A 27,943-nucleotide genomic window follows, 5' to 3' on the forward strand; every position below is an offset into this window, starting at 1 on the left:
TTGCGTCGACGGCTCACAGTTTGACCTTTTTGAGTGTTTGCAAGGGTGAAGCTGGCGTGAGTATCCCTGCAGGGCACAGTTAAAGCCTTACAGCGGCACAGCCTGCCCTCGCCGTCAGTGGGATAAAGCTCATTCTTACAGCGTGCAGCTGGCAGCGAGTGCTCAGCGGTGCTTAAAGATAAAACTGTTTGGACGTTGATTCTGACGTGTGTCCAGTACTGCCGCCCTGAATAACTCACGAAGGGCACGCTTCCCAGAGACCAGCCGAGGCAGGCCTAACTACCTCTCTCGCTCACTCCCATTCCTCTCGTAAGTCTCAACACTTGATCAGACTCGCGCATTTACCAAATTAAAATAGGTACTACTGACTGTGATACGCAGTAAGAGTTGCTGTAATTCTTTCTAATCCTGATCTGCTGTGAATCAGAGTTAATAGATACAAAAGATTTTGAGTTTTAACAGAAAATACCAATGGCGGCTTAAAAAATAAATAAATATATAAAATAAAATAAAAGGTGTAGATGGCAGCAGCACGGGGCCCGCCCTATTCCTTTTTTCCCCTACAGAAACTTAGGATTCCACCCAGGTTTAAGCATACACGCAAACACCAAGCAGCCTAAGCTGACGATAAACTATCTTATAGCAGACTAGATTTCTTACTTTATTCGTGTAAAAATCACACATATCTTTGGCAAGGAATTGAGAAAATGAAATTGAATCTATCCTGGAACGTCACTGACTCAAGTGTGGTGAGTGACACGCCGTCTGAAGTGGTGATGATCTGTGTATGTACGATAATAACAGGAACATTCTCATTTGTTATTCTATAGTAAACGCACGGCGCGCACATCTTGGCGAATCCTTACTAAAGAGGCTTCCAAACCATGGTTGCTCACCAGGCAGCCACAGCAGAATTTAATCCTATCACTGCACCAGCTGCACTGTGGGATGCCTGTGCTGGAAAATATAGGCAGCAGCAGTACTGTAGGTGCTGCACAAGCACAATAAGCCAGGACTCAGCATGGAGGGAAACCCGCCAATCAGTGTACGGCAATTTAACTTTTATTCTGGGAGTGATTCGATACACAGTATAGCACTACTTACTGCACCTTTGTACTTAAAGTCAAGTGCTAATTTCTCTTATGCATAAAATTGAACTAAGCCCTTGATGTGGAATACAATTATTTAAGGGTAAATTTTGGTCACAGATCCATTGGAGAGCTTCCTAATAAACTCAAAAGCCAACTTAAGTATTTGTTGATTTTTTTATTGTAAAAAAGCACAAAATTCATTTGTAGAATTTTCATGAGTGAAATTTAAAAATAGTGGTGCCTCAATGGATCAGACCCTCCAGTAAAAAAAAATAAATAAATAAATAATATATATAAAATAAAATAATCATAATAATAATAGTAATAATAATAATAATAATAATAATAATAATAATAATAATAATTAATAATAATAATAAAAATTAAAAATAAACAAATAAAAAACAAAAATAAAATTAAATTAAAAACCAGCTATAGCATACCACCATCCAGTTTTGAGGAAAATGGCTTAACATAACATTAAAACATTCAATCACAATTACACCTACTGGAAAAAGAAAGATTTGGAGAGCTATCAACAAAAACCTGGTCCTCGTGTGAGTGGAGATCAGCTACTATTACCATCGCTTAACTGATAAATCTGCAAAAAAAACATATCAGCTACCATCAAGTACCAAATTTCCTTCAACAGTTCCATAACAATAAATTCCTGCATATATATATATATATATATATATATATATATATATATATATATATATATATATATATATATATATATATATATATATATATATACTTGTATTTTTTGTACATTTCCAATCGATTAATCCAAGACACTTTTAAAACACAAAATTTAATGCAATTATTCATCAACAAAGCTTCTAATTTGACTTGTTATCACTTCACAGAAAAACCTTCATTTTATCTTTCACACAAACTATGTAAGCCAAAGACAGACAGGTAAGACAAAGAAATATAGAAGGAGAGAAACGTTCACTCCCAGTCAGATGTCTCTGGTCATCCTACTGAATGCCAGACAAGTGTGTGACTGTCTTCACCAATGCTTGTCACAATTAAGGCATTTTCGCTTTCATTACTAAAAGTATACTGACCTTAGAGCTTCTCTTGGTTGACTTAAAAAAATTTATGACTTTAAGACAATATTTAATCCTTATTCATTTCAAATGGATTTTTTTTCTTTAAATAGCTTAATTTTAATCCATCACAAGGAATACATGTTGCACATTATCACCCAGTCTATGAGATTTGTCTTATAAATGCATCATAATGAATGGGTCAATACTGCTCCTACTCTATCACCGACACATGAAAACAACACACCCAGGCATAAGTTTGTGTCTACTTCAACACAGTAGTCTTTCTCTCACTGGCCATGCTCCACTGAGCTTGTATTGGGTCTCCTACACCTGTGCTACTCTTTCTAATCATGATGATATTAACTGCAGACCAAAGGTAGAAATGCTGAAACCCACATACTGATTTGTCATACATCCACTTTAAGGAAATAATGAAATAAAATAAAATATAATAATAATAACCATAATAATGACAATAAAATAATAATAATAATGATGATAATAATAATATCCTGTTCCATAACAAAAGACAACAAAAACAATGTTTTCCATTAGTTTGACTGTCAAATCAAAGCAAAAAGATAAAGTATGTACACACTTTCCATCAGTACATCTCACTACTACATATGCATTAAATAATAAGCTGTATTTCCTGTTTGTGGTTGCTACTAACTCAACATGTGGTGGACAGAATGTGAGCACAGTTACTGCTGTCATTTTTTGGTGGATGGGGATTTTGTTTTCTTTATAGAACATGAACAGTAAAATTTTGTTTTATGCTATGGTTTAATTCTACGTCTTATAGCTTTACAAGTATAGAGAAAATATATTGTATATACACAAGGACACAGGACATGATAAAATCTTGCAACTTTTCTTCTACATTTTAAGATTTCAAAATAGTACATATTTTCACTAAGCATCTACTTCAACCCTTAACATCTGATACAATGGTGGGAGCTACATACAATCCTGAACTCAATAGCATTTACAGCCAATCTAACTAGTCTTTTTTTTTCACATACTAATGAATATAAAGACCTAGGTAAGGCTTAAACTATCATGTGCTATGAAATGTAGTAGTAACCCTATGTTTAGGACCAATTCTCACAGATCCAACCAAGCTTGTAACAGCATTCACATCAGCACAAAACTCTTCTACTCAAAAGGAGTCAATAACCACAGGATGAAGTTATCTGCATACCTGGTTACCTCTTCAGCCACTCAATCTTGAGCCAAATGTGTGATCTTCCAAGAATACAGCTTTACCCACACAAACATTACCTTAAACGCTAAGGTAGCCATGACATTGTTCAGTTGAAGCCTTATTTTAAGTACTAGCTAGATCTTAATTTTGTTGATCTCTTAATACTATGTGGCTTTCCTTCTGTTCAGCTTTTTGACAAAGGACTTGTATTTTCTTTTCCCCTTTTCCCAGCCTCTTCCTGAGGGCCTTCAACTGAAAGGTAAGTAAGGAGGTGTCTAGTGAGTAACTGTCATGGCACCAATCACTTATAGCACCTACCAACCAGCATGGTAGATTATTACAATGTTGTAATATAGGCTACTTTACCATATAATGAAGAAAAATATTGGAGGAAAAAAAAAAAAAAAATTCAGTGCATATCCTCAACAAAGTTTACTTAGCAGCAATGAAAGAAAACCTCTGGAGCAATGGAAAAGACAAGCATGACAGAACAGTTGCAGTAAATACCCATTCATCCACAAGCACACTGACATACATGCTACAAGATATTCATCAACTTGGGGATTTTGAGATTTACTGATATCAGTCTTCCACATCTGTTGATCTAAATATTTCTGAAAATAAAGACATAAGAACTTCAGCCAACATGTTCCACTGTAGCACAAAAAAATATCCAGCAAATAATCATCTCAGATAAAATTATTGCTTCCTTTCAAGTTATGACATCAAATACAATAGAAAATATAAACTTTAAAACTGTAGTATACACTTAACTTTAGGATGTATCTTATGGGATCTTAAGCTATGCATTTCTAGAGTGTGGCCTGAGTTAACTATTCTATACTTCACTGCCAATAGCTGCTTCTCAAAACTATTCCCACAAGATGAATGAGACATAAGACTCTATTGCATTCCCTCCTTATATTCTCAAACCTTCTCATCACAACATCAGAAAAGCACATGTCATCTAAGGTTCACTGAACTGGATTCAGTGTTGCTCATCCTGTTTTCATATAACACCATAAAAACATATCTACATTACTGTGTACTTACAACTTTACTTCCTTGCATAACTCTTTCATCTCACCTTCCATACATTCATATATACACATAACTGAATCTAAATCATTCAATTCCCCCAACTAATGTGCTAAATAGAGAAAACAATTCATACAGCAGCAACTGATCATTTCAAAGACAACAGCTAAAATAAAGAGCAGAACTTTGTGGGGAAAACTAAGTATATGTAGGCTCATTATGGGTTATGATGATTATACCAAGCTCAATATTCAATGAAATAGTGACCACAATTATTGGAACCAAAAATGTTCATCTAAGTGAATGCAAATAATGTATCAGTTTCAAAAATTGCTAAATCTGTTTGTTAATATTTTGAAAACAGTGCTAGCCCCATAGGTTAGAACACTGCTACCATACTCCTTGTGTGTTGTATAAGAGTGGTAGAGACAAGAGACTGGAACTCCATCCTGTTTTTTTTCTTTTTTTTCTTTTTTTCAATGACAAAAGCTAGTCTTGGCTATCCCCCACCTAAGATAAATGCTATATCAAATAAGAGGCATCTAGAATCAAAACATTATAAGCACCATCAAAAATAAATAAATAAAAACAATTGTCTAGTCTGATGTGTGACAACATAACCATTCAAGGCATTACAGACTGCAAATAGTATACCCTCTTTCAATCAATAAATGCAGTCTAAAAGATAAAAGTGCATGATTCCCTTTAACTCACCCACCAATGGCCTGTGCTATTATGATTGGCTGGGAGGCTACACATGTAATTTACATTCCTATAATTCTACTTCTTCACCCAGGAGAATCTAAGACCAGCAAAAATCAGTTACCTATATCCTTTATATAGTGAAAATTATCATACTTATAGTTTTACAAAGATAAGGCAATGATAACTGGATAGAGCAAGCTTTGGTGAGGTACTTGGTATGTACCAGCAACTCAGTGTCCCCCTGCAGCAACAGCAGCAGCAGCAGTGCTTACTATGTTGTGATTCTAGATACCTAGTATGATGTTTCAGCTAACTTTATACATAATCTTTTAACAGCATTCAATCTCAACATAAAATTTCCAGTGTTACCAAATGTTTGATCTGGACCTTTATGGAACTCCTGAAGACCATTCACCAGCATCACTTACAATGCTAGTGTTGTGTATAACCTAAAAGCTTATATATATATATTGTAGTCACAAAGTATTTTGAGGTACTGTTACGAAGAAATACTGAGATGAAACTTTTGTACTCTCAATAATTAATCATCAAAGAGCTCTTTAACCACAAGAAAACGCTAAATCTATAAAGAGCAACTCCTTGAACACTTAATAATATGCACATTTGTGATTGACTATTTGTCAGGTACTAAATTTGCCCTTTCTTCCCACTGAATTGGATTATCTTGCATTTATTTATTACCCATGTATAGAAAATGGTAAGTTTATATATGCAAACATAGCAATTTGTAATAACATAATGACTCACATCCACAATAAATCCAGTATCACTTATTTCAATTAAATGTTTTATCCAGAAACAAAAATAACATCCTGTTTAATTGTAACAGGTAACCTTTTCTGGAAACCTGCAGCACCAACAGAGATCATGGCAACTAGCCACACCCAACAATCCCTATTGGCTCGGCTTATATCATGACAATACTTGTACTTTAGGTAGGTTTCAAATCCCAGCAGCTGAAATGTGTTTTGCCTCATCTATCTTCGCTTTGGTTTGGGACTCATGAAGGGTGCAGACCTCTTACCCACTCCAAGGCCAAGTATAGTAACTGGATTATCACAAGCTAACTTTTCCAGGTTTTTCAAAATTCATTTACTGATCATTCTGCAAGGAAGGATAAGCAGATGTAAAGATTGAATGCCATTTTTCCTGACTAGACATGAATCCAAGTCAATAAACTATATATGTACCATGATACCACATGATTATACAACAATATACTCTCTCAAATTAATCTTTTATTCTACGACCAGTACTGGTATCCCACAACCTACAATCTACATAACTTCATTAACAGAGGAATAGAAACCATGAGTGCAATCTCAAATATATAAGAATCACAACGCTCTTCAAAATAAAGCTCTTTTAATAAACATGTTTACAAAGGTATAAGCCATTATCAAATTTGTAAGTGGAACAGCTTGTTTTACAAAATATTATGTTGTCTGTATTGGGCATTCTCACTAAACATTCTTAAAAATGAAGCTGCATGTCTCTTTGATCACTGTGCTGTCTCAACTGGGACCAAGGATTCCTAAAGAATAAAAGCTTGGGCTTAAGGTCAATTCCTAATGCAAAAAATCAATATTTCTCCTTTTTAAGAAGGAAGTATTTAAGAAGGAAGTATTGCAGGAGACTCAAATTACTGATCTTCACTTCACACATACATTTCTTGCATTCCCAATTTTTTTTTTCTTTAAACTTTCAATTACTGCCTGATAATATAAACATCATCTCACACCTGTCACCTCATTTTCTAAACATATTTGTTTTCCTTTCCTCCTAATTACAAACTTCTCCAATTTTGTAATTAATTTTTCCATTCTTACAATTCAAACACTTTCATAATGACCAATTCAAACAAGTTATTCACTTTAATTGATTCATAATTAGACTACCAAATTTCCATCTTCCTTCCATGCCATAAAACAGAACAAACTTGCTTTCTGTTCTCCTCAGAAAGTGTGCAGTAAATACATTAAACAAGCACCAACTCATACGAGATATTGTAAGAACATTAGTATTTACAATACACTTACATAATGATTCTTAATCAAAGAATGTATAAATTATATCAAATACCAAAGATCACATAAGTGGTCAACAATTCCAGTCATCTACTGACCTCTTATGACAGTCTAAACACATTGCATATCCCCTTGACTTTTCCTGAGAGACAGTTTATATAATGTTCCTAATGCTAAGATAGTTCTAATGATGCAATCCCCTCACTTCCAGTAAGATTTTTTTTCTGAGAATTTAAACACAAAGTCTTGAAGTGGAAAGATTGAGTGTATTATCATCAATGTATGATACATACTACCATGTTGTACAAATGGTGTTCTTGTCACCAATTCTCCCCCCCACCATACTTTTAACACCATTATGGGAATATCAGCCTAGTGTATGGGTCATATATATCATAATATAAATTTAGGCTTCTATGCCCTAAAGTGATCTGGCATGACTACCTTCCTTAAAAAAAAAAAAAAAAAAAAAAAAATAAATATATATATATATATATATATATATATATATATATATATATATATATATATATATATATATATATATATATATATATATATATATATGGATAGAACCCATAACTTAGTTGTGATTTTCACATACATAGATAAGGGCAAAATAAACTTACCTAGCAAGTCATTCTAATATCTGCTATTTGTGATTCTTTCAAGATGGCTATGGCAGTAATTCCGTTATTTCACTGCAGCAGAATACTCTTCCTTATTGGCAATTTCCAACATACCATTCCTGATGTCCCTTACTTTTCATCAAACTTATTGAAAAGTACAATTCCTGTTTGTAAATTGTCATTTATATCATCAATTCTATTCAGATGCACAGACAGCAGTTAGATTAAGTTGGATTCAGAACCTTCTTAGGAACTAAATCATGGAGTGGTACACAAGCTCACTTAAAATTTTAAGATTTCTTCAAAAAGGAAACAATTTCAACATTGTTAATGGAAATCTGTAGGTATGTTTTACCAACATATAAGACAATGCCGGATGTGGTTGATGATACTCAGTGTGATCATGACTAATCAAATATTCAGCATTATATCAGCAGTTAACATAACTGTGGTCACAATCATCCTTTCCCTCCTAATCATTTCTTCTTGAATAGTCAACTGCTGCTCTCTGGATTCCTATCCCTCTGATACAACTCAATTTGGTTTGAAGATATTGATAAACCTGAGAAATGAATTTCTAAAATGTTTGCTGATTGTATTGTTCCCATCTATTAGTGCTATTAATTATGATAATTAATTTCATTTAATTAAGACCTGTAATATCCAAAAAAAACTTTTCTCAAAATTTTGCGATTCTTAAACAACCAACAAGCTCTGTGTACTAGGCCAGGAAGCTTTTACATGCACACACATATACACACACTCACACAAACTCACACCATCCTGTTTATAGAATTCATTTTAATAGTTTTATCATAACCAAAGACATCTAACCAGAGCATATCACAAATAAAGAATCACTACAGCTATTGTCTTACTACAGAAAAATAATAATTTTAATGGAAAATTCATCCAAGAAGAAAGTGCATAAAGTTTTGAAATTTGGTATTCACCAACTTAGAAGCTACATTTATTTTAATAGTTTTATTGTAATGTACCATCTCATTTGTTTGTGAGATCAGCCATATGAAAACAAATAACTGATTGATGCTATTACTCTTAAAATGAAGATTAAAAAAAACAGGCAATTAAAAATTGTACCAACAAAATTAGAGTAAGGTCCTGATATGAACAAATTACATTAACTCTTATCCTAAGATGACATGTTAAATGGTGACATGAAATAGTAATGGAGCCAAATCCAGTGCTTTGGACAAAGGATCAAACACTAAATCAATTCCATACCCCACACACTCCCTCAATCCCCTCATTACTTAGGTAAAAATAAAACATAAAGTTTTGGATTGACTAAAAGCCTATGGATCTATTGAATCCTGCAAATGAGATTGTTAAGCATTCAGACACTTGACCACTTCCCTCATTACCAAGAGAAACAGGAGTTGGAGTGGGATGAGTAGAGGGTTAATTTCAGGTGTTCAATCATCATAGCCACAATAACTGGATTTGGCTGTGGAACTATTTTACATCAGATATTAACATTTCATTTTGGGAAAGAAAAAAATGTGTAATTCATTCATTATGCCAGGAACTCACCCTTAAATCTTAATGGTATAGTTTTCAATCAAACTTCCAATAACTCAATTTGTGCAGAATTTGGAATTGAGCACAGCTTGTAAGTGGGAGAATATGGTATATGTAATAGTATTTCAACAAAAGTATATCTTGTTACTTACTGTGGTGAGTTGGGTCTCTAACAAGTGAGATTTTGCTTTCCTCAGAAATACCCGACCGATGACAAGCATCATCAAATTCAGCTACTTTTTCAGCAAACATTGTGTCCCATTCTTGACTTTCAGGCACCACAAACAGCAGCTGGTGGAAATAAAGAAATGTTTAGCACAACTTGAGGTGTATCACATAAACATACGTAAATCCATATCCTTTAATTATCCAAATCCTATTTTCTATTACAAACAAAAGTGGCATAATTACATAGGCTGGTCATTTATATTCTTGCACAACTTACATGTCAAACATTCGTTTACCAAATAAGTATGTGTCAGTAATCATAGTGATAGTTCTATGTCAATTGGGAGTTTAAAAAATTACACAAAATTATAGATGGGGATGATAGGAGAATTTAGGGACTATCACTTGTAGGCCTGGCTGCCTCTTGCAGTTTCTCTCATTTTATATTTCTTATGTACCAATCTGATCCCCATGCAGAAAGACAGTCAGGAAATGCCACAATATCCATTGTCATGCAATAATAAGGCCCTCCATTATAATAGCTGTCAAAACTTTTATGAGAATCTAGATCAAGTCTTTTGGTTTAAGTCTTATAAAACTTAGATAGGTATTAAAAATGCAGCAGTCCTCTCCTACTGGCAACATTCTGTTTAAATTTTCACTAGAGAACATGTAAATCCAAAAAAATTCAACAAAGCAAAAAAATTCCTGTAATTTTTTAAACTGGTAATCATAAATACACTGAATCTATGAGGCCAAGGTTCATCATAAAAAGTAACAATAAACCACTTAAAAAGATAGATATAAAAAAAAAAAAAAAAAAAAAAAAAAAATATATATATATATATATATATATATATATATATATATATATATATATATATATATATATATATATATATATATATATATATATATATATATATTTAGGTCATAATTTAAAAATCAGGCTGTTGTGACAAACCTTAAATCTGTTGTACACCATATCTGCCTTCAGCCGAACCTCATCATCATACTTGTATCTGCGGCACTGAAAAGACAAGACCTCTTAGCAACAGTGGTGGACTTCAACTTCATTCTTCAGCACAAATGATGAACAGAGTATTATAGTTTTGTTTCTAAATGTAAATCAACCCCCTTGTACTTCCCAAAATTAAACCCTTTCCTTCCTCTCCCCTTTCATCTCCAGCCACTCTGATGTTAGCTCTCTTACCCTAATCTAAAGAGTACCTCCTCTCCATTCCTTTTTACAATATTTTGTCAAATTTTCTTCAGAGATTTCTTAATATCATGCAAACTAATCAGCTTTAATACAACCAGAAACCTTTCATTTACTTACTTTTTTAATAGCATCCACAACATGAGGATTCTTCTTTAGCATTAATCCAGAAATGACTAATTTTGACATTTTTTCTAGGTAGAGTTTGGCATCATCCTTCCTAGGATTCGTTACAGACAAGGCCTCGCGGATCTTCTGGTCCAGGTCAAGCAGCTGTGCTTCCATGTCCAGGGTCCTGTTCACAAATACCCATCAATCCATTACCTGTGACAATCTCATATGAAGACAAGTACCCACATTGACAACACATACTGCCACATATTCTATCAGAGGCACTTGTGACTCCACTTACTTGGCTTTACATGTCTCTGTATATCTTCTGTTTTCTTCTACAATTGCTGCATGCATTTCATCTTTCTCACTTGCTTTTGAAAGTTCCTTAAGTTCATCAGCATTTAGTGTTCCAGACTCAATATCAGTTTTTAGTTTCAAAAATGTCTGCTTACTTGAAACATCCGTCTGAAAAACAGTAAGTTTTGTAATCTTATATAAGATGCAACATAATAGAGCCTTGATGCATAACTACATAAATTTTTCCTATCCATAATATATGCAAAAAACCCGATGGTTAAAATGTTCTGTTACAGAATATAAATGAAATGTAGTAAAACATTCTCAGGGATTGAATAAAATGCATCATACGAATTTCCATTTCAGTAAAACATGTATTTCTAACCAACATCAGGGTTAAGTAGTAGGAGACTTCTACACCTACAGCCCTAGCTTAATGAAACCATGGACAGTGACAATGGGAAAATAAGATTTAAAAAAATAAGTAAAATCATAATAAAATCAAATACAATGAAGTTTGGACTTCAAATAGCAGAGAATTAAAAAAGAAAACATATGCAAAGAGATCTAAATGTAGAACAAAACTTACAAGTTTAATTTTCAAGCTAGTCAGATTTTTGAGTATCACTACTTTTAGCAGAATGAATGGTAAGATGCTATATTTGGAGCATCTAATATCACTATAATGGCACTATTAACTACCAATTAAACTAAGAACTAAAATCAATACAAATGTGAAGTAAATCTGTCTTTTATACATATAATTACATACCTCTTTAGGGAGTTCTATTTCATTCTGTTTCAACTGATTTTTCCCCTTTTCTCTTGCTGAAATAGATAAGAAAAATTTGACGATTTCACTAGATACTAATATACTGATACCAACACTAGGCTAGTCAAGACTATTATAGAGGACAAGTAAAGCTACCATAAAAAAATAAAGACAGTAAAGATAGTTCAATATTCCATATACTTACATATGTGCTTTATTAAATGATATTAGAAATATCAGCAAAATGTAGCTGGTTACTATTCACAGATACTGTTGAACCTCGATAACTCAGATTTCACGACAAGTCAGACTCTGATCGATCCAGGAACTAAAGTTAGAGTTGAACTGTCCGCCACAGCCCACCCTGCCCCACGCTTTTTTCCTGTATCTCGTTTTCTATTGACATTATCAAAAATCTAATTCCAACCAAAAATTGCATTTTAGTTGTACAGTAAGGTCCCGGGTTACGTCAAACTCGTAGTTACGTCAGTCCACTATAAGGCAATTTAAGATTTTAAAAAATTGAAAATTTATAAATCGTAAAGCGCGAGATTTATTGTTATTGTTGGCCGCCAGGCATCACTAGTGGTTACCCACCACACCGCCCACCTCACGCTTGAATACAATAACACCCTGCCTCAGTTCCACCACACAGTCGTCCCTGGCAAGTGTTATCCTACTTCTGCGTTTACTGACTCAAGTTCTTAGTATCTTGCTCAATGGCAGAATGAGTGAGCGAGTGAGGCAGCAGCTGTGTGAGGGAGGGAAGAAGAAAATGGGAAGCCCGTTACCATGACAACAGGGAGGTTGACGAACATCACAACAATAACAACTCTGGAGCCTTCGCCTGGGCCACACGACACTCGCAGCTAACTTGCACCGTCTGCGCCTGTCTGCTGATCCCTATTGCATTTCCTGCTCCGCTGCCCACACTTCTACTCCCACCGCACTGCACTACGCTCCCAGCTGTCTGCCCTGGGCGTCACAACATTCAACCTGCCCACCCTCCTGGCGGCCTCAGGTGTCCACCCCTCTCAGCAACCTGCAGTCCTTCGCGTTTGCGGCCCTTATCAACAACAAAAACAAGCTTGTGTTTCATATTCCTACATAGTTGTAAATAATATAACAATATAACCTTTAACTTACCTGAATGACCATAAACAATGATTGGTTGAAAACTTGATAATATGCTTTGAAATGTACGGAAACTCGAGTTACGTACAAAAATCAACTTATGTCATGTTTCAGGAACGTAACTCTGACGTAAACCGAGACCTTACTGTAGTTAAAAATTATACCAAAAAAAAAGTTGATCAGAGTTTAGACCAGTTTAGTGAAAATTTTTTAAGTGTAAAAAAACAGTAAGAAATATTTGCTCCTAATGATTTTTCATAATTTCATCTTTGTTTTGTTAGGTTAGGTTAGGTTTGTATTCATCTGATTGTCATGAAATTTTCACACATGATTGTGTATACAATACTGACTTCCTGGAGCATGATACGATGATAACAGTGGTACAGTAGAACCATGCGTGCTTTAGGGTCTGAGGGGTCTTCAAGCGCACAGGTTCAAATCCTGTCCACTGTCCGAGTGTAGGTTGGGCATCCTCACTCGAGGCAACGGTTTCCTAGTGGGTGGGCTTTGAGATAGGAGGTACCCTAAAAAGTATCCACTTTAGCCCATAAATTCCCATGAAAAGTCCACATGGTATGGAGAGAGAGAAAAAAAAAAAAAAAAAAAAAAATTCACTCATATGTGAGGGTTGGGAAGACTCCATCAGCAGCGTCATGGCAATCTGCTGTATTACAACTGAATTAGACTCTCTCTGAGTTGCCCTGAAGTGAGATAAAGATACAGTGAAGTATTTATTACTTGTCTGGTCCAGCTTTATACCTGTCTCAACATAATCTTTTGTAATAGTGTTATTGTGAGTTATGTGATGTATAGTTGTGATGATGAAGGTAGTGAAAAAAAAACAGTGTTTGAAAAGATAATAGCAGTATTATGATGTAGAGAGATGGTGAATGAGGTGGCAGTGAGGCATGGGGAGGCGAGGGTCTTGGAAGGGGAGATATCATACATGATGGAGGGGAGAGGGGAGGAAAGGATTCAAGGTCCAGCTGTCTTCCAATGATGCATTTGTTTGTTTGTTTCTTTTATCTTCTCTTAAAGTTTCTGATTCTAATTCTCTTCAATTTATGCCTGTAAGGACGTTATTTCTGAAAAGTAGAGAGCACCTCTCCTCATGACGCTCGGCCATGTACTGTAAAGGGTGTAAGTCAGGTTATGACGCAACCGCACTAGACATTTAAAAATCGCTTCCTGGTGGGAAGGGTATTTAAATATCAATAAAAAAAATAAAAAAAACTACACCATCTGGTAATTTAGGGTCTGAAGATTTCAGAGAGACAACTGTAATCCCAAAATTTTAAATCCTCCCAAAATTAATTAAATAGTGTGTGTGTGTGTGTGTGTGTGTGTGTGTGTGTGTGTGTGTGTGTGTGTGTGTGTGTGTGTGTGTGTGTGTGTGTGTGTGAGAGAGAGAGAGAGAGAGAGAGAGAGAGAGAGAGAGAGAGAGAGAGAGAGAGAGAGAGAGAGAGAGAGAGAGAGAGAGAGAGAGAGAGAGAGAGAGAGAGAGAGCAATTCATATAAGCTGGACAAACATATTTGTCAGACAAACCTTTCCACCTAATTATTAGTCCAAGTTAGCGAGGGTCAACAGTAATGGAAAATTTTAAATCCATCCAACAGAAGCCTGAGTTAGAGAAATATGGGATGAAGTTCTTGTGTTGAATCGCAACTGCCAATAAAATGCAGATAACAGTGCTAACAAATACTACAACAAACAATCACCTGGCAACTGTTTCACACTGTCTCCAAGAGCCTTAGTGGCTGGTGAGAATGACTTTGAGGTAGTATCTTGTGATGCAGGAGTCTTGGGTGTGGAGACAGAGTTTGCAGCGACTTTTGGGGAAGCATCAACATCTCGATTCTTTGCAGGACGGCCTCTCTTCTTAGGAGGAGGGGCCTGTACATAAAGACTAAGTGTCAAGCATGTAAAAAAAAAGGTTGTTAGGTGAGAAGGATAATCCTAATGTCACAATCTCTAAAGATAGTAAGCTATGCATTTGAGCTGTTGAAGAATCAATTAGATTTTTATTACGCACTTCTGCCTTAAAATATAATCAGGTTGCCATTAACACACAATATACTTAGATGAATTGTGTCTATGGTTAAGATTAGTTTGCTTCTAAATCATACTCTAACATAGGGATTTTACAAGCCTTATGCATGAACACACCATAAGCTGCAGAGAACTCCATAACAAAGAGGAAAGAACACACCACTTTCACAACCTACAGTAACACAAAATATATGAGAAGGCAGGGTGCTGCTGTTACTGCTACTGCTGCCATCCACTCCTACATCAACTGTGAGCGTTCACCAATTTGATATGCAAACAATGGCTCAGCTTGGGTTTTTTAATGATTTTGGGGATGTCTTAACCAGAATGGAAACATAGTCATTTACTCAATGTTCTAACTGAACAAGAATTGCATCTAGCACAGGCTGATAGTGGAAATGATACCCTGCAGAGTTACCTGACTATACTCACTTGCAAATGCAATATTATAAGCAAATTCCTTAAATATTTCTTAGATATCATTTTTTTATCCACCAGACTTTTCTGGTATTCCATAAACACTGTTAGTGCAGCTTGAACATCCATGAATATTTAAGATGGATATTGACACAATAACAAAAATATATGACCTGAGATTGATGCAGGCTAAAGTAATGTTAGATCAGAAAAAAAATAATAAATAAATAAATAAAAAATAATAATAATAATACAAGATTGGCATATGCTTTGTAAAAAAAAACAAAAAAAAAAAAACAAAAAAAAAAAAAAACTGAATATGTAAGGAATATGTGTTCACTGTATGTATAAGAAAAGTACATCCAGAAATAGGAAAGAATCCAGAGTTCCCTATGCACTAATGTACTCAATCTGGTTCTCTAAAAACAAAGGAAAGGCAATAAAAGCAAACTCAACACACAACACACATTCCTCACTGCATCCTGCTGCTTACCGTTGGTGTAGACACTTCTGGTGTTGCTGGAGTCTCCTCAGCAGTGGCCTGTGACAACCTCTTCTTGTTGGTGGCTGCTGCTGGTGGGGGTGAGCTTGGGGTCTTGATAGCATTGGTGTTATTCACTGGGGTATCCTTGCCTTCTGAAACAGAAATGAATTTGTTGTATTACAACACCTCCCTGCTTTAACACAAGACAGGTTCAACACTTCACACAAGAGCACACTTCTAATGACAAACTGTTATATTACAAGATGATCAATTTTTTCTCTCTCTGCTGTTCAGTTAAAAACAATTTCTCAGAAACTATCCACTCACAGTTCCCCAGCCACTGCCAGTACAAGTCAATGCAACTCTGCCAGTCCCAGGCCCAGACAAACAATAAGGATATCAGATAGGAGACCCAGCATCAAACCTATACTAAATGACCAAGCACATTAGATTTGCACAAAGACCCCCAGAGATAAGCTAAAAGAATATTGGATTTAAATCAGAACAAGTAATCATAATGGTACTAATTACAAAAGAGTGTTGGGGGGGGTGGAACTAAAATGTCTACAGATGGTCTATTACCTAAGTTATTCAATCAAGATGTCATGAAAGCAAATAAATAATATACTCACCTGGCAGCGAGGCCTCAGCTGGTGCTTTAGAAACAGGAGTGTCTGCTGGAGTGGGTGTGTCTTCACCAGCAGCAGAAGGAGCCACACCTGATGATGGAGCTGCAGCAGCAGCAGAATTAGGGGCTGAAGAAGAGACTGAACTTGCATCAGATTCAGGAACAGAGGTGTGGGTGGAAATAGGGGTTGTGGCAGGAGTGGGTGCAAGTGTGGCACGAGTGGCAGGAGTTCCAGAAGCTGGTGTACCAGGGGCTCCCACAGGAGTCCCTACTGGAGCAGATGTCGGGGTTGCAGCAGCAGATGGTGGACGGGAAGCTTCCTCCCCTTCATCTAGGAACTTTTTAGGCTTAATCAACCGACCACTCCTGCTAACTTGTGGCTCAGCTGTTTCTGTTGCCTGCTGAAATGACAACACAAATCAATACCAAATAAATCAATATTAACCATCACATTTCTAGTTTACTAAACAACTGAAAGTAGGTTTTTGACTAAACCACCTGCTTCTGACCTAAGCCAGTTCTCTTGAAAGAGAGAGACACACAGGCACAGGTAACCAATATCACTCCCAACCAGTTTGTCAATTGTCTCCACCAAACTGGAGTGATTTCTTTTCTTTTTTCCACTCTATATTTGAGGAAAGAAAAAAAATAAAAAATAAATAAATAATTGACTCATTGCACTTACCTGTAAAGCCTAATTCAGTGTTAATTTCAGTTCATAATAACCTATTACTACAGATTTCATTGGCATGTTGCTTATACCCATGCCAGCAGTGTCTTAAAGACTTTTACAATCAATCAGGAGTTCCAGACCTATCCGTGTATGGCTGAAGAGATTGGCAAAAATTACCCAAGGAAACAAAAAATCAGGTTCATGGCAGCTGCAACCATCACCATGCTCAAACCCACTTTATAATATGTGCCTGTACATTTGTTTACATGGCTTACTTTTTGCCAGCAGAATGGAACTGGAATGACTGCTTTCCTAGCGTACATACTGACTAAGACTCCTGAAGACAAATGGCACTCACCCCTTCCTTGGCTCCAAGCCGTGTCTTGGGAGTGTCTTTGGGAGTTTCTTTCTGAAGGCCTCTGGTCTGCTTTGGTGTGTCTTTGGGAGTCTTCTTTACCTCAGCTGGTGTGCCGTCTGAATCTTGTCTCTTACGTTTTCTACCAGCTCTTTTCTCTGCATTGAAGCAATACATAGTTCAATTTGTAAATACTGCAGTAACAAATCATAATACAGAACTTTACCACAATCACACTGCACCCATGTCTATTTTCTTGTAAGTACTCAGGAGTCCCTTTATCGTTTTGTTGAATCATTTCAACAACATTCCTTTGTATACATTCCCTACCACATATTTCACCTATTCTATGACCTTTAATTGTGATTATCAAACAGGTCATTGTTCTTATACCTCGATCATCTTCATTCACTCATGACTAACCTTTACCACTGGACTCATCAATAACCAGATCAGCAACTTCTTCATCAGACTCTTCTGTCTTTATCTTCACTCCATCAACTGGAGTAGAGTCCACAGATTTTGTCCCAGGTTTCCCAAGAGGAGTCCTTGGTGTACTTGGTGCTGAATTACAGCTTGCCAATATTTCAGGAGGTATGGGCTGAAATACAGATAGATAGGAGATATCCATACTTACATTCTTTTCACAACAAGCAAGCCATTTCAAATGAAAGGTGATACTCTAAGAATAAGCAAGAAAATATTTTTGTAACAACAATAACCAACAGTCCCATACATGGTGGTACGGATATAAAACCACACACTCAAACACACAACATTCATCCTCTTAATCTTGTTAGCTCCTGATGGAAAATGATAGGAATATTTACATACATACACCAAAATTATCTCTTCCCATAAAAGAGAACTAGCCAAGACAAGACACGCAACTTGCACATTAACTCTCATTTACACTACTCTTAGCCCCTTGGCCTACAACGGAAAGGGGAAAGTACTCCATCCTCACTTTATAGGGATCAGCAACAGTTTGGTCAAGGACAAGCCTCCTTCACAGCATCACTAGTATGAGACTATTGATGTGTGGTGCCTCCCTCAGGTCACTGGGCCATGACAGTTCCTCACACACTCACAACTGTCCTCCACTTGCTTCTGTCAGACACAATCATTCTACTATGCCTCAGTGTAAGTCCTCTTTCCTCCAAGACCTCTTTTACTTACACTATCTACAAAACCCTTCAACAGCCTACCTTGCAAGTTCACACCTAATTCCTAATCTTACTCTCTTCTTCACTAGTCTATCATCCTCTATTTCCTCAACATGTTCGTACCATCTCAGCATATACTGCTCTGCTTATCTTACCAAGTCTCTCACAACGCCCACTCTAAAAGCTGAAGCCAACTTACAATATTTGGGTCAAAGTTAGGATTGTGTACAATCTGCCATAAGCCTTCATTGAAGCCTTTCCTCTTCTGAGCCTTTCCAAATTTTTCTAAATTTTCTTCATATGGATAGATATCATCTGGCTTCAATGTTGCCCTGAAAATATGATACATTCATAATCAGTAACTGTAGATAAGTTAGTAATAATATGAAAACAAATAAATGCAATTTATACATAGAATGCCACTGTTTGTACACACAAACAACTATAAAGTTTTTATCTATCCATCTACATCTAAAAAAGCTGTAAAAACTAAATTGATGAAATTAATGCAAAAAAATTACAAAATCAAAAAACAAAATTGTCCTAAAAGATGGCTATAGGTGCTTTCTACAGGAGAGCACCCAATAATCTCAAAAGAAGACTGCTAGAACACATTAAGGTAATGGTGACAGCTACAAGCCCTGATGACAGCCTTGCATCACAGCTACAACAATACCCATGGTTCAAAAGTTAATCGGGTGGACAGATTTCAATGTCCAAAAACTAAAAAAAAAGTGCAATTATTACATCTCCTGTCACTTATATCTAGCTGCCAAGAAAACTTGGCCAATACACAGTACAGTAATTCATATGTGATAAGAAATCTACAAGAAAGCATTACATTATAAAGAATAATACACTTTGGAAGATATATATATTCCATATCTTTGAAGATAAGGCACTGACATGTTTGTAGCAATCGCACATTCTGCCTGTTCTTCAGACTAGACTGTCGGCAAGCTACATGTTGCTCTGAGCTCTCTTATCACCGACATTAGATCCTCCTTAATGTCACTCCTATGAGAGCTAACATACTTCAAAGTGTATAGACTGAATTTTTAAGGTAAAATAATCAGGTAATTGGAATCAGGTAATTGGTGATTAATTTTTATATACAGATTAAATTTTTCAAGTTGAAAATCCTGGAATTCAAACCAGGTATAAAAAGCCAGTAGCAACTGTTGCATCTCTTTCTATCTTTTATCACTATTTTCATGCTAACTGCCCTACTGATCTTGCTAACTGCATGCCTCCCCTCCTCCTGTGGCCTCGCTGCACAAGGCTTTCTTCTTCCTCTCACCCCTATTTTGTCCAACTCTCTAATGCAAGAGTTAACCAGTGTTTTCAATCATTCATACCTTTCTCTCTCTCTCTCTCTCTCTCTCTCTCTCTCTCTCTCTCTCTTACCATGTGGGCTTTTCATGGGAATTTATGGGCTAAAGGGGGTACTTTTTAGGGTACCTCCTATCTCAAAGTCCACCCGTTAGGAAACCCTTACCCACGAGTGAGGAACCCCAACCTACACTCAGACCATGAACAGGATTCGAACCCATGCACTCGGGAGACCCCAAAGCACGCATGGTTCCAATGTACCACAGTGGCCCTCTGGTAAACTCTGGAACTTCCTGCCTGCTTCTGTATTTCCACATTCCTACAACTTGACTGGCCAAGGACAACAAAAATATAAAGAAAAAAAGGGCCACTCAGTTTTCAGCCTCCTTAAAGAGCCAATAGAATTAGCCAAAGGATAGGAACAAATGTCTTCAAACCTCCCTCTTGAATGAAGTCAAGTCATAGGAAATTGGAAATACAGACACAGGCAGGAAGTTCCAGAGTTTACCAGAGAAAGGTATGAAAGACTGAGAGTACTGGTTAACTCTTGCATTAAAGAGTTGGACAATATGGGTGAGAGGAAGAAGAAAGCCTTGTGCAGCAAGGCTGCAGGAGGAAGGAAGGCATGCATTTAGCAAGATCATAAAAGCAGTCTGCATAAAAATAGCAATAAAAGACAGCAAGATATGCAACATTCCAGTGATGAGAAAGAGGCTGAAGACAGTCAGTTAGAGGGGAATTGATGAGACAAAAAGTTTTGGATTCCACCCTATCTAATAAAGCTATATGAGTGGAACCCCTCAAACATGCAAAGAGTACTCCATACAAGGGCAGATAAGGCCCTTGTACTAAGTTAGTAGTCGGGGGAGGTGAGAAAAACTGTTTACTTACGTTTCATATGTTCCATAAAACAATACTGGATATTTCTTCAGTGCTTTCCCAGATGGATCTGGCTCAAAGTTTTCAACCTGAAAGTAAAAGCATAAATAAATAAACATTCTTTTCAAGCTAATTCGTAAGTAAATTACAAATTACGTTTTTAATAAGTTCCCCTACCCAACAAATACACACACAGCATGCATATATATATATATATATATATATATATATATATATATATATATATATATATATATATATATATATATATATCAAGCAGTAACATCTGATACACTGTGGCTACAAGAGAATGGAAGGTGTTTGGATATCACAAAACTTTACACATGTCAATGTGAAGAGTGGCTTGTAGAGTAAATACCCTTGCCAAGACCAATTATGATGATACAACATTCATCACTTGGCACGGACTTTGTGTGTGTGTGTGTGTGTGTGTGTGTGTGTGTGTGTGTGTGTGTGTGTGTGTGTGTGTGTGTGTGTGTGTGTGTGTGTGTGTGTGTGTATTTACCTAGTTGTATTTACCTAGTTGTAGTTTTACAGGGCCTGGGCTTTATGCTCGTGTGGTCCCGTCTCCATATCTACACTTATCCAATTTTTCTTTAAAACTATGCACACTCTTTGCTGACACCACTTCCTCACTCAAACTGTTCCAAGTCTCAAGTGTGTGTGTGTGTGTGTGTGTGTGTGTGTGTGTGTTTACCTAGTTGTAGTTTTACAGGGCCTGGGCTTTATGCTCGTGCTCCATATCTACACTTATCCAATTTTTCTTTAAAACTATGCACACTCGTTGCAGACACCAGTTCTTCACTCAAACTGTTCCACGTCTCAACACATCTTTGTGGGAAACTATATTTTTTAACATCTCTCAGACATCTTCCCTTTCTCAGCTTTTTACTGTGCAATGCTTCGAATGTCATATTCTTCTCTCAGGATCAGTTTCTCATTATCCACTTGATCCATTCCATTGATCAATTTATAAACTTGTATCAGATCCCCTCTCTCCCTTCTCTGTTCCAGGGTTGATATATCCACAGTCTCTCCTCATATGTCATCCCTTCAAATTCTGGAACCATTCTTGTAGCCATTTTTTGTAGTCTCTCCAGCTTCCTTAAGGCGGCGTCACACTAGCACTTTTTCCGTCGTCTCAGGCGATTTCCATCGTCTTTTTACTCTTCCATCGTCTTGAGTCAGTCGGAACGCATCGTTTTCGTCTAGCGCCAATTTTTAGTCAAAATAAGAACTATAGTTTCTAATCAACACTTTTATTAAAAAAATATTTTTTGTTAAACGGAAGAATGCTATTATCATGGCATGAAATTTAAATGAGTTGGTGAATATATGTTTGTATACATTTTTTTTTTCTTCTAGCCTAGCAATGAAAAGTTCCTCAGTTGTTTGTGTACATTTCAAGGGGAGTGCGAATGTGCGATGCTTTTGAATATTTCCAAGGCAACTTCCAAGTAGCTGGCCAAGATGAGCAGTGGACAAAACACACTGACGAATTTCTCATAGAGAGTATTAGAGGTCACCGTTGCCTTTGGGATCACAGAACAGCTGATTAGATTATAAGGTGCAAAAAAGCCACGGCTTGCTGGGGTGAATGAGGAGCCATGTTTGTTTACAATCGCCAAGCACGGCAAAGGCGGAAGCAAGCTTGTGTGTGACGGCCACCGTCTGCAAAAGTTGACAGTCGTCAGAAAATTGACGGAAAAAGAAGACGGAAAAGTGCTAGTGTGACGCCGCCTTTATGTGTTGTTTCTTTTTATGAGGGGTCCACACTACTCCTGCATATTCCAATCTGGGTCTTATTATAGTACTTATCAATTTCTTCATCACTTCTTTGTCCATGTAGTGAAATGCTTATTCAATATTCCTTAGCAAATTATGTCTCTGAAAATTCTATCAATATGGCTTACCGGTTGATTGTTTTCTTTCATCGTCACTCCTAAGTCCTTTTCCTTTTTTTACTTTCTCCAGTTCTACTCCATCTCCCATCTTATAGATTCCCACGGGTCGTCTTTCACTCTTTCCTATTTCCATGACATGGCTTTTGTCCACACTGAATTCCATTTCCCACTTTTTACTCTATTCCCAGATCTTATTTAGGTCTTCCTGCAGTATTTCATAATCCTCTTTTTGCTTTATAACTCTGCACAGTTTTGTATCATCCACAAACAGATTTATGTAGCTGCTCACTCCTTCTGGCATGTCGTTATATATAATGAGGAAAAGTATTGGTGCCAATACTGACCCTGTGGCACTCCGCTTTCTACTGCTCTCCACTTGGACTTCATATCTTTAACTACCGTCCTTATTTCTCTCCCCTCAAATAATTTTCCATCCATCTCAATGTGCTTCCTTTTAAGCCACCCTTCTCCTCTAACTTCCACAGTAATCTTGCATGTGGCACTTTGTCAAACGCCTTTTTAAATCCAAATAAATACAGTCAACCCATCCTCTCTCTCTTGTACTCTATCAACTATTCTAGAATAGAAACTCAATAAATTAGTTACACACGACCGTCTTTTCTAAAACCAAATTGGCTATTTGATATTAATTTGTTGTCTTCAAGGAACTCGATCCATTGTTTCTTTATTATTCTTTCACACATCTTGCATATTACACTAGTTAGTGATACCGGTCTGTAATTTAAAGGTTCTTCCTTCCTTCCGCTCTTATATATGGGAACCACCTCAGCTCTTTTCCATTCTACTGGTACTGTTCCATTTTCTATTGAGCATTTTATGATGTTGTATATAGGACTTGCTAGTTCTTCCCTACATTCTTTCAGTATTCTGCCTGAGACTTCATCCGGTCCCATTGCCTTCTCTTCATCCAGTTCCTTCATTAACTCTTTTATTTCAAGCTTGGTTACTTTAATCTCTTTCATATAGACAGTCTCTCTATTACCCTGTGGCCTTTCAAATTTGGATTCCTTAGTAAAGACCTCCTGGAATTTATTATTTAATAGTTCTGCCATACTTTTTGGGTCTTCCACCATCCCGTTCTCTCCTTTTAACCTTTCTATTGTTTCTTTTTGCCTAATTTTTCCATTTATGAATCTGTAGAACAATTTTGGTTGCTCCTTACATTTTTCGACAATGTCCTTTTCATAGTTCTTTTCCTCTTCCTTCCTCACCTTAACATATTCATTTCTCGCTGCCTTGAAGTTTTCCTTATTTACTGGATTTCTATTTCTCCTCCACCTTTTCCATGCTCCATCTCTTTTCTCCTTTGCCCTAGCACACCTTGCATTAAACCAATCTTTCTTTCCTTCTTCTTTAGGTCTATATTTTGGGACATATTCCCTGACTCCTGTTTTGTATATTTCCAAAAATAAGTTATACTTCTCTTGCACTGTCTCTGAGTTTTCCATCTCCTCCCAGTTAACGTTTTAAAATAGTTCTTGAGATTCTCAATATCAGCCTTTCTGTAATTTAATCAGTCTCCTTTGTATGATTCGTCTCTATCTTCCTTTCCCTCTTCTATATCCATTTCTAATATTACATGGTCACTCTTTCCCAATGGGCACTTATATCTTATATCATCGTTCATTTGTATACCCCTTGTAAAAACTAGGTCCAATCTCGCCGGCTCGTCATTTTCTCTGAATCTTGTGTTTTCCTTTACTCTCTGGTCCATCACATTATCTATCATTAGGTTCAGGAATCTTTCTCCCCGAGCTTCTTCCCCCATACCACTATCATAATTTTCCCAGTCCACTTCTTTACAATTTAAATCTCCTACTAATATAACTTTTCTCCTTTCTTTAATGATTCTCGTTAGACTCCTTATTGTGTCATTTATCATGTCTTTATATTCTTGATTGGTCCATGAATTTGTTTTTTGTGGCACATTTGTTACAATAATTGTTAACTCTTTTTTATTAATATGTATCTTAACATACAGTACTTTTGCTTTTCCTTCCCTACATTCCACTTTGTTTACCACCATCTCCTTCCTTAACATTATCATGACTCCTCCTCCTCCTCCTTTATCCCCTCTGTCTCTCCTCCATACATTATACCTATTATCCAAGTCTATTTTGAATGCCTCATTTAGTTTTGTTTCAGCCAGGCATACAATATCCAGTTCTTCTTTCTTTATGTAATCTCTTAATTCTAATTTACTTGATAAAACCCTGTCTATGTCCATTTACATAATTTTTAGCCTCTTGCATTTATCACGTTTAGTTAAACTTGTTCCACTTTTGTGTGTGTGTGTGTGTGTGTGTGTGTGTGTGTGTGTGTGTGTGTGTGTGTGTGTGTGTGTGTTGATTCAACATGGGTCAGTGGGTGCAAACCTATCTAAAATATACTTGAGGACTTATCTCACATTAACAGAGGCTTAATTATTGTTTATAATCTACTTCTGATATCATAAAGTTGGCAATACATTCAATACTCTCAAACACATATATACTCCTCTAAACTTCAAAATTCAGTTACAATTTCAAGACACGTAAAATGAAATAATTATATTCAATCATTATAACATACAAAGACTGAGCCATAAGCAAGACTCATTTCCATTTGTGTACGTTTAGTTGTTAAATTCACAAGTGCATAGTTCTCATTCACCATACCTTTAGCTTCATCTCACCACACACACACACACACACACACACACACACACACACACACACACACACACACACACAGCACAAGATCACATAGTAAGAAACTGAGGAAGGGAAGATGTCAGAGAGATGTTAAAAAATATAGTTTCCCGCAAAGATGTGTTGAGACTTGGAACAGTTTGAGTGAGGAAGTGGTGTCAGCAACGAGTGTGCATGGTTTTAAAGAAAAATTGGATAAGTGTAGATATGGAGATGGGGCCACATGAGCATAAAGCCCAGGCCCTGTAAAACTACAACTACAACTACAACTACGTAAATACACACACACACACACACACACACACACACACACACACACACACACACACACACACACACACACAGAATGGTGAAAAAGTGGAATGCTTTAAATGATGAAGTTGTTGCTGCACATAATGTGCATAGCTTTAAAGAAAAATTAGATAAATGGAGATATGAAGACAGGACAGTATGAGCCCTGCTCAAATCCTGTACAATACAACTAGGTAAACTCGGTAAATACACACAGATCCTAAATTTATAAACGAAACTACCAACACATGGAATTAATAATACCTGCAAAACAAGGTGTCAAATTACAAGCAATCTTCAGTGTGTATAGATACACACTGAATTATATATCATGTGCCTTCACTCTGGCAAGTGCCATATCCAAGTGCTTAACAGCGTGCCACGTAATCATACATATTATAATCAGTAACATGCATGCCTTCCACTTGCTAAATATGGGAATCCCAGTGATAATAGTCACCAGCATTGCATTCACCCCTCATTTCCTCCGGCAATCTGACAAAAAGGTTTGCCTCAACACTCCCCAGACACTTTATGTACTTTCCAGTTTCTGCCACACCTTGCGTATCATAAAAGTTAGTTTCATACACAGCCTTCTGCTGTGTTCATCCTCCCTCCCCCAACCTATGAGGCATCTCTGTATTTGTCTGCCCAGCCTTGGAGATAAACATGACTGGTGGCTCTGACATATTTCTGTACAGCACTGTAAATTTACCATACTCCAGATCTTTACCAAATGGTGTCCTATCTCACTGTGTCTAAATTAGTCCACACCACTGGAACAAAATTAATGATGAAGAAATAATAATACTTAAGTATTACAGCTTATCATCAATATGAGTATGTGGAAATGTTCACTGCATCTTCTAGAATATTCCACAATAATTTTGGATTATCCTTAACCTAACCTAATACCTGGCACTTATTTACTAATGTTTGGAAGGAAATAGACGAAAATTAACGCGCATGAGCTATACTGGACATTTACCGTGATGTGCAAGTGGTTAAGGAACAACACCTGACAAGTAATCCTTAACATGTAAATAGTTCCATGTACAACCAAAACAAATTCCCATGCAGTGAAGGGCATAGCAGGATTACTCACTCCATCTACACACCACTCGTATTGGGGAAGGCAGGAATAACCAAGATAAACAAAGACGAGATACTGCTACTCTCATATACACTCTTGAACCAAACATCCTCCATATTCTTTGTGTCACGGGGAAAACAGTCACGCTAAGATGCTGACACTGAAGAAATGAGAAGCAAATGCGGGAGAAATAAGTACACCATAAGCTAGAGCCAGGCAAAAATTCTCCTTCAAGGACTCCCTAGGCGCGGCTCCCGGTCCTCGTCCCGCCCTCCCTTTGCCCTCCCTCCTCCATGTGCCCGCCGCTGCTACACTCCTCCTGCCTCTTATACTACCCCATGACAACACTGCCACTGTACTCACCCTCGCCGGCCAGTGTGGGTAGCCCTTCACCTTGGCAAACACCGGGTCGCCGGGCTTAAACACGTCTTTCTTGGGCATTTTGAATTTGCTTAGATGACTATGTTGTCCCACGTCCCCGAGTGGCGCCAACACCTCTTCCGCCGCTCACTTGGTCTGCCGCGCTCTATCTAAGCCCCTCCTAACGTCCAGGGTGATTACGGTTCACCGAGGTCCTGTAGGAAGCCGGTAATACCAATTTCTTTGTGTATTTGATGCGAAAACTGTGTTGTAATAAAGGACACACTCAGCGGGGCCTGGTCGCCATAATGGTAAACAACGTCTTCAAATGAGCGTCGTCTTGCGTCACTGTACACGCCGCTTCCCGCTACACGCGTTTTTTTTCATACATAATTTATAATTTTATTCACAATTATATGAACAAAAATCATTCATAGAATTAATCGAAACAATATAATGCAAAGGCAATTGTTTCATGTTACAGTAGGATATATTTTTACAAGGACACTTAGGAAATTTAAGCAAAATTTTACCATATATTATCGATATTGTAG

The 27,943-nt window shown here is 36.8% G+C and overlaps 1 protein-coding gene across 7 annotated transcripts; it reads right to left on the reverse strand.

Annotated features, from left to right (window-relative positions):
- Positions 1 to 1,040: 1,040 nt before the first annotated feature.
- Positions 1,041 to 27,728, reverse strand: LOC123513206 (hepatoma-derived growth factor-related protein 2-like). 7 transcript variants are annotated; one of them, XM_045270202.1, is made up of 14 exons: positions 27,393 to 27,727; positions 21,022 to 21,098; positions 18,998 to 19,130; positions 18,056 to 18,233; positions 17,636 to 17,790; positions 16,609 to 17,005; positions 15,986 to 16,128; positions 14,745 to 14,919; positions 11,892 to 11,947; positions 11,121 to 11,287; positions 10,829 to 11,003; positions 10,454 to 10,519; positions 9,474 to 9,612; positions 1,041 to 1,692 (listed from the first exon to the last, which is right to left on the reverse strand). In XM_045270202.1, exons 1-14 carry the CDS (start codon positions 27,468 to 27,470, stop codon positions 1,670 to 1,672), a joined length of 1,962 nt encoding a protein of 653 aa, XP_045126137.1. In that variant the 5' UTR covers positions 27,471 to 27,727; the 3' UTR covers positions 1,041 to 1,669. The 7 variants fall into 7 exon arrangements, with proteins under 7 accessions (XP_045126137.1, XP_045126134.1, XP_045126133.1 ...); XM_045270199.1 differs by lacking the exon at positions 1,041 to 1,692 and adding an exon at positions 2,203 to 3,611 and having other exon boundaries at positions 15,986 to 16,125; positions 27,393 to 27,728; XM_045270198.1 differs by lacking the exon at positions 1,041 to 1,692 and adding an exon at positions 2,203 to 3,611 and having other exon boundaries at positions 16,609 to 17,002.
- Positions 27,729 to 27,943: the final 215 nt, after the last annotated feature.

The sequence above is a fragment of the Portunus trituberculatus genome, chromosome 35, assembly GCF_017591435.1.
Source record: "Portunus trituberculatus isolate SZX2019 chromosome 35, ASM1759143v1, whole genome shotgun sequence".
In the NCBI taxonomy this organism is placed as follows: Eukaryota; Metazoa; Arthropoda; class Malacostraca; order Decapoda; family Portunidae; genus Portunus; species Portunus trituberculatus.